Source organism: Cottoperca gobio, chromosome 23 (assembly GCF_900634415.1).
Source record: "Cottoperca gobio chromosome 23, fCotGob3.1, whole genome shotgun sequence".
Taxonomy (NCBI): Eukaryota; Metazoa; Chordata; class Actinopteri; order Perciformes; family Bovichtidae; genus Cottoperca; species Cottoperca gobio.
The window spans coordinates 13,910,862-13,918,457 of record NC_041377.1 but is presented as its reverse complement, the minus strand read 5'-3'; the positions used below and the strand labels follow the sequence as shown (position 1 = coordinate 13,918,457).

The 7,596-nt window shown below is 41.7% G+C and overlaps 1 protein-coding gene across 6 annotated transcripts in view; it reads right to left on the bottom strand.

The window, feature by feature from the left end:
* znf800b (zinc finger protein 800b) overlaps window positions 1-7,596 on the bottom strand; it is a 30,347-nt gene that overhangs the window by 8,166 nt on the left and 14,585 nt on the right. For 4 of the 6 annotated variants that reach the window (XM_029462483.1, XM_029462479.1, XM_029462480.1 and 1 more), the window contains exons 2-5: window positions 6,912-7,026; window positions 5,086-5,428; window positions 1,665-1,760; window positions 527-670 (exon numbers count right to left, since the gene is read on the bottom strand). In XM_029462483.1, the coding sequence (XP_029318343.1) occupies window positions 527-670; window positions 1,665-1,760; window positions 5,086-5,428; window positions 6,912-6,971 (643 nt within the window). In that variant the 5' untranslated portion in view covers window positions 6,972-7,026. The remainder of the gene's footprint in view (window positions 1-526; window positions 671-1,664; window positions 1,761-5,085; window positions 5,429-6,911; window positions 7,027-7,596) is intronic. The other 2 variants (XM_029462481.1, XM_029462485.1) reach the window with 1 other exon arrangement.

Here is a 7,596-nt window from a genome sequence, read left to right as displayed (position 1 = left end):
GCTAATGAGAAGCATATAACATAAATGCTGCCAGATCAAAGTCAATTTCCTTAGCGATACGAGCGGAGAGCGGAGGAGAAACTGCACTTTGAGTGAGGGAAATGATTGATGGATTGAACATGTGTGAGTTTGTGTGTGAAGGAATGAAAGAGGAGCACGTACAGACAGAGGGGATAAAAGGAGACTAATGAGTAGTTGACAGAGAGAGAAGAAACCTTGGAGTGACAGAATATTAAAAGTAATATGTGGAGAAGTAATCGATGATTCTGTGCATAACTTTGTGTGGTAACTGAACTAGATGTGTATGATTCAGTTTGATCCGTGCCTCTGTCTGCATTTCCATGTCCTCAGCATGCACAAAAGTTCTGGCCTTGCTTTATTTACCTGTTCTATTGATTTTATTATTGAGTTCATGGTCATGTTTCTTTTGCGCTTTGATTTTTGAGAGTGCGGCTAAGTTTAAGTGTAAGTATTCGAGACCTGTTTATGTGTGCGTGTCTGCATGCTGATGTGCCGTGTCACTGACCGTCGGGCTCGGGCAGCCGTGAGAGGCAGTAGTACTCTTTGTGTGTGATGAGGTTGGGCAGGCCTCTGAACAGACTGCGACACAGTTTACACTCAAAGATGGTGTCCACCTCCCTCAGCAGCATGTGTTTCAGCTGGCTCGTGCCTGCAAGATAAAACAACAACAAAAAAGCTAAAATTTCTAGTCTTGTAGTTGATTGATACACCAGAATGTTTAAGCAGTAATATCTTGCTGAAACAACTCAAATATACTTGGCAAACTATAGGCATTAATATAATTGTATTATTATAATTAACAGAAGAAAACAAGAGTTAAACAGAGAAAATAATTCCAGTTTGTATTAAATGTCTGTTAGTAGGGAGCACAATTAACCTTTTTTCCCACCGGCCAAAGGGCTAATGAATGTTTACAATTTTCCAGCCACTTTATAGATAACAATTGTTTTTAGCTGGTGAGTGATGCAAATCTACCAACCATTTGCATATTTTACCAGCAGTTGGCTAGAAGAAGATGGTGCTAATTGTGTGCCCTGCCTGTGAGGTAATTGACCTCATCCCAATACAAATCTCACTGACTAAAAAAAGACCGATATGACAATTGCCTTTAGTGTTAAATGCTACTTTTGCATCACTGCTCTCATCACCTTCACTTGTTCCGTCATTATCGTCAGCATGCTGACTCATATGTTCAATTTCAATTCAATTTGTTCATGTTGAAGTGTTCAGTGCTTTGTTGGAGATCTGACTCATATTTGAACCAAGCACAAGAACTCCTCTGTAGCAGCATGTATTGTTCTTTACTCACGCACGTTTTATGCAAAAACGCTGAGGATCACTGAGTGTTACGCTGCTGTGAATGCAAAACAAGTACGTCCAGACACTGTTTTATATTTTTAAACGCCTGCAATGTGAACCACTGGGAAGTGAGGAAGTGATGGACTGCTAGTGACAGACTGCTCACATTACTTTCTATAAAAAAACAGGTTTACATCTAACACTGTTCTTCTTTTTCATTTTCCTGGTGGCATAAAGACGCAGACGGTATCATTTCTAACATCTGGAAAAAAACATTTGTGCTGTGCCTACATCGCAAATAATAAAGCATGAATGGATAATAAGAAAACACACAAGACACAGACCTGAACGGAAGCATTCAATTATCTGCTGAATCCCTGACTTGGAGGTCTGCAGAGGCTGCTGGAGCAGAGGGGGATCTCCAGGCTCCACACAGGGACCTGGAGAGCAAGAGGGAGAGAGAGATTGCATTTCATCAAAGCGAGCATATAATGACATCAGAGTATGACAGTCTTGGAGAAATACTCCATCACCTGGGAATTCTGGGGGCCTGGTACGACACAAAGTATATTGCAGTTTGCTTAAAGGGTACACACAATCACAGTCAGGCAATGAGGTCTGTATGAGACAGTGATTCACTCTGACCTCATTACCTCCTAGTAAAACCACACCCACCCACACACACACACACACACACACACACACACACACACACACACACACACACACACACACACACACACACACACACACACACACACACACAATGACTGAAGGCAAATGTGGGAGGCAGAGGCAGAGGCAGAGGCATGCTGATGACAATTTTTTTTTGTGCCTAGTCCAACAGTGTTCAGAGCCAGCGCAGCATCTGATACTTCCGCTTGTGTGTCACACAGTGCCACTTTATCAGACAGAACAGGACTGTGACCAGGAGGAAATGTATTGATATGTATTGGGGAATGTTTTGCTTTCGCTCCACCTCAAATCACCAGGGAGTGCAGGGTCAGCTGGAGAACAGGGATCCTGATGGCGATTTAATCTTTCGATGATTTACTGAGCTGCTTTTATGCCATCTTCAATTTCAATCATTCGATTGCCACACTAATGAGGAAATCACGTTTCACCCTTCACATGTTGATGTAGGAATGTAATGTAATGTCACTGCAACCCATACTAGTCAATAATAGCATCAGGTAAACGTTGAAATAAAAAAATATGCGCAATTTAGCACCATATGTATGTGTATGTGCAATATATGCAATTTCAGTGTGACGTCTATTTTCTAAACAAAACTGTTTGGTTTGTCTCGCCCGCCAAATTTTCATTCCCGAATAATACACGGCAGAAAACAAATTCTCTCTGCTTTCCTTAAACACACAAAACACATTTTCATTTGGAAGAGAAAAAAAGAGAAATAAATGTAAAGTCTGCCTCACGTACGCACGTTTCAAAGAATGATTAATGTTTGTTTTACCTACATAAAAAGTAAAATAATTAATACATTGTCTGGAAGCCCCCCCTCTGCTGCTCACATATAAAAAGGTATAGTCAAGGTCAGACACTTTACGGGACATAAACATGAGGAAAACACATTTTTCAATTGAGTGGATCCTTAACAAATACGCTTTTTCGGGTGTCATTTTTACTTATGGATTCAAGTGACAAACTATTTCATTTTTCCTTTGTATAGAACATTAGATATATAAATATAAAATAGCAGGAGTGGGGCCATGGTTCCTGCATTATTGATGCAAACCGGCTGAGACTCTATGAACCACAATAGAATGCAAAGATGGATTGCGGGGAGGTAAAGTGTTCTCATTCTGCCGATTTTTATGCATTCTTCTTTATTTCAGCCACTTAACTTTTACATCAATACTATGCAAACTTTTCATGGCAATGGGCATACAAACAGAAAGGGGTAAACAGCTGAGCGGAGAGAAGACCGATTACAGTCACAAACACCACCACAGAACACAGAATCAGCTCAAAAGCTGAAGTCTAATTTTCACATTACATTGATGTGAAAGACAGGGACAAGGGGGGGGAAGAAAAGCATTTTGTGCTGCAACAGAAGAGCATTTTGTGACAGTGATGACAAAGCTCCAATAAAACATTGTCAATGTTTTAAGCTGTCAATTACAGCCCGCAAACTACAATATATGTTTAGCAAAAATGCACTATTGTCAATCAGAGGACAATGCTTTGCTTTGTTAATTCATTTCAACATATATACGTGTATATGAAATTATTTTATTAGTCTGTTTTGATTTTTACCCAGACAGAATTTGATAATGCTAATTCAAAGATTAAGTTACTTCTGGTCAGATAACAAGCATATAAAGGGGAGACCTTGCATGTTTAAAGCCTTGTTGGCCCCATATATGCTTGAATGCACACAAATATATACTACAGGGGAAGTAGTGTGTGAGTGTGAGTGTGTGTGTAGGTGAGTGAGAGACGGACAGAAGGAAAGACATAAAGCAAAAACACCAGCAGACAGACTGACACACCCACAAATACACAGACAGAAGGAGAGCTAAAAATGTGAATGACAACTGTGTGAGCGAGTTTGACAGAGAGAGAGATGGAGATTATGTGTTAATGTGTGACAGAATGTGTTTTCCCCATCCCCATCCCCCCACACCTCTCCTAGGCAAACTGCTATAAGCCCAGCGGGGAAGGTCAGTGACCCATAGACCTCCACAAACCCCCTCTGCTAGAGGGTCAAAGATCAACCAATCAGAAATGTCAGCCCATGCAAACAGTTCCGTTTACTGTGAGCGGCTCTTTCCTTAGCAGCACTGTTCGCAGGATTTATACGTGAATCAAGACATCCACATCTGTTTTTAAAGTAAAGCTACTGTGAAAGAAACGCAGAGAGCAACATGGGTAGCCAAGCCAAAAGGAAGGAAGGAATAAAACTAACAAATATGTCGGCCCTTGGTAGAAAACCCAACATCATCTTAATTGCAGCTTTAATAGCCATGTAGTACATTTTATAATCCAATATCAATGGGTGAGATTGGCTTTAGGGTCATAAAACACAGTAGCTGCCAACCGAAGGAATAATACAAAATTGGCAGTGCAGGGTGCCTGTAGTTTCATATCACCCTGAGAGACAGATAAGTGAAGCCTCTTGTCAAAGCAAGCACAATTTCAGTTGATGAAGTGGTTACACCTCGGAAAGCAATATATACATTCATTCAAGGAATAAAGAATCTTGGTTTTTTTAGAATACAAATGTTAGGTTCTATATTTTCATGCCTCTCAGGCTGTGCTTATTTTCGTTTTACTAAATGAAGTAGCTTTCCCAAATTATAAGAGAGATAGGATTACTTTTGCAGGTCTGAACAGTTGATGAGAAGTTCTAAAACTTTCATAAATGTCTGACACGTCAGGCTCACCGGCAGGGCACACTGAGGGCAGGCTAACCAGCGGGGCACACTCATTGTAGTGCCTCTTTTGGTTTCCATTTCTTCTGTGAGGGCACAGCATTTGATCTTATTTGGAGCACGGCCTTATTTGGAGTACTCTGATGCACTGGCAGTGAGGCTGCACACGAGGCTGACAGACAGTTTAAGCCTGGAGGTGGATGATTCAAGGCAGCGGGAAGAATGGTAAATGGTAAGTGGAATCTATTTATATAGCGCTTTTCCAATCTTTGCGACCACTCAAAGCGCTTTACAACACATGTCAGCATTCACACACGACCGCTCTACCTCCTGAGCCACAGTCGCCCCAAAAGAGAAGAACTCCACCCACCATGGCTGCCAGCGCCGGTCTGCTGAAGCCGCTCCTCAGTCTGGCAGATCTGGTCCCTGGTCTTAGCGGTAGCACTCATGTTTGAGTCAGGGAGCAGAGGGGGAATGGGCTTCCACAGAGGCTTGGCTTGGAGCTGGGCCGCGGAGTCGTCCTTTTCCTGGTCGTCTATCGGAGTCTCCTTCTGGTCCAAGTTCTCCGACAGCGCTTCAACTGAAGCAGAGGTCTGGAGCTGTGCTTCATCAGATGGCTGGTCTGCTCCTCGGGGCTCCTCCTGTGGTGGCTGCCGGGTGTTTGGCTGCAGCGGGCCTTCATCCATCTCAGTCTGACCCGCACTCTGTGGGACCAGAACAAAAAAAGAAAACAGAAAAAGAAAATGAAAACATGAGCTACAGAAAAAGGAGGACACCAATCAACACATAAAAAAGGACTGCAATTATAAATATCATTATAGCATCTTTGTTTTAAAAATAAAGAGACAAAAATATGTTACAAATACGGGGTAGTCAATGTGTTGCTTTTATTCAAATTCAATGTCAGTGTCCTTGGGTCGAGTCGGTGGGTGGTGAGGGAAGCAGCAGACATTGCTGCCTGCCACAATGAATGCTTCCTTGATACTACCACTGGAAGGCACTAAAGTCAGAAATGTCCAAATTCAATACATAGAGACCACCAGTGTAGTTTAAATGACTAATACATAAAACACACACACACCAAATCTTATAAATGAAACTTGATCATAAATAGTGTGCCCATCATAAATAAATTGTGTCGCCACCCTTTGCTGAAAAGAAATCCATATTGTTGGGCAGAATGAAGAAAGAGTGTGTGTGTGTGTGTGTGTGTGTGTGTGTGTCATGTCTCCTGAGATTTTGTAGAGGGACATTAACCTTGTCGCACAAAGCCACCCTTCAGCAGATAAGTGACTCCACACCAACCCTTCAGTTTGTGCACATACATCTGTCTTTGCGAGTGTGTGTGTGTGTGTGTGTGTGTGTGTGTGTGTGTGTGTGTGTGTGTGTGTGTGTGTGTGTAGCTGTGTTACTTGACCAGACCTCTCTAAGTCCCCAATCTTTTTCTCCTCTCCCTCCCACCAATTTATCCTAATTTTCTCTCTGTGTCTGTCTCCCTCACTCCTCCCGTCCCCGCTGTCCTTGAAGAGGGATAAATGACTCCACCGTTCAGGCACACTACAACACTCCTCCACAGGACAAGTGGGCCACACACAGACACAGACACAGACACAGACACAGACACAGACACAGACACACACACACACACACACACACTGACTTAAACAGTATGTTACACATGCTCCGTGAACCCACTGTAAAAGAACAACTTTTAATCTCAACTAGTGGATCATGCTCTTTAGGAAAGTGTGAAGAGATGGGAAAAGAGAACTTCAACTTCTTGACTGTCCAGCGCACAAGTATTCATTTATCAGTCAATCAATTAATCAACTCTTCATGCCTCGTTTTTATTTTTCGTTGGGAGGTGGTGAGCATGAAGCATTAGGAGGGAACTGATTACAGTAGGTGGAATAGCCATTAATTTAAACTTACTGCTAAATAAAACTAAATGGAGGAATAAAGAATAAAACAGACGAGTGAAACCTGGATTAAACAGGGTTATAATTATTATGATTGATTATTCAACATGATCCATTTTCATATTCATATTAAATTGAATATACCTTACATCCTAGAGTTCATCTCTACCGTTCAACAGTAGAGTTGGGTATTAACATAAAGGTGTGTTTTCCACAATGTGAAACAGTGAAACGGGACAAAAACATCAAGACATTGTTAAGTGTTTTTTTTCAGTACCTCCAGTCTGCGGAGACAGTGAGAGCTCTTCCTCCTGGTTGACCTCTGGACCTTCACCATGCTGCCAAGTGCGGCCTGCTGCACCACAGGTTCACCACCAGCACAGTCCTGGAACCTGCAACAAAACTCCACATGAGCCAAGGACTACACTTATTAATGAAATGCAAATGCTTCTTGATGTACTTCTGAAATATATAATGCTTGTTTATGTCTGTACATGAGCTTAGTTTAAAAAAAATGTTTACATTTTAAATAATGAGGCTTCTCAAGTCTCATCTTCACTCCCTGTGCCTGTATGCATGTACTCCTAATGGCTAGTTCCCTGCAACAACTAAGAGCTGTCTGTGTGTACATTACATGCAGCTGGATGCACTACAACTACACCTTCTACAACTACACGTTCTACAACTACACCTTCTACAACTACACATTCTACAACTACACGTTCTACAACTACACTTCTACAACTACACATTCTACAACTACACTTCTACAACTACAACCTTCTACAAACTACACATTCTACAACTACCACGTTCTACAACTACACGTTCTACAACTACACGTTCTACAACTACACATTCTACAACTACACGTTCTACAACTACAATTCTACAACTACACATTCTACACCTACAGTTCTACAACTACACGTTCTACAACTACAAGTTCTACAACTACACAT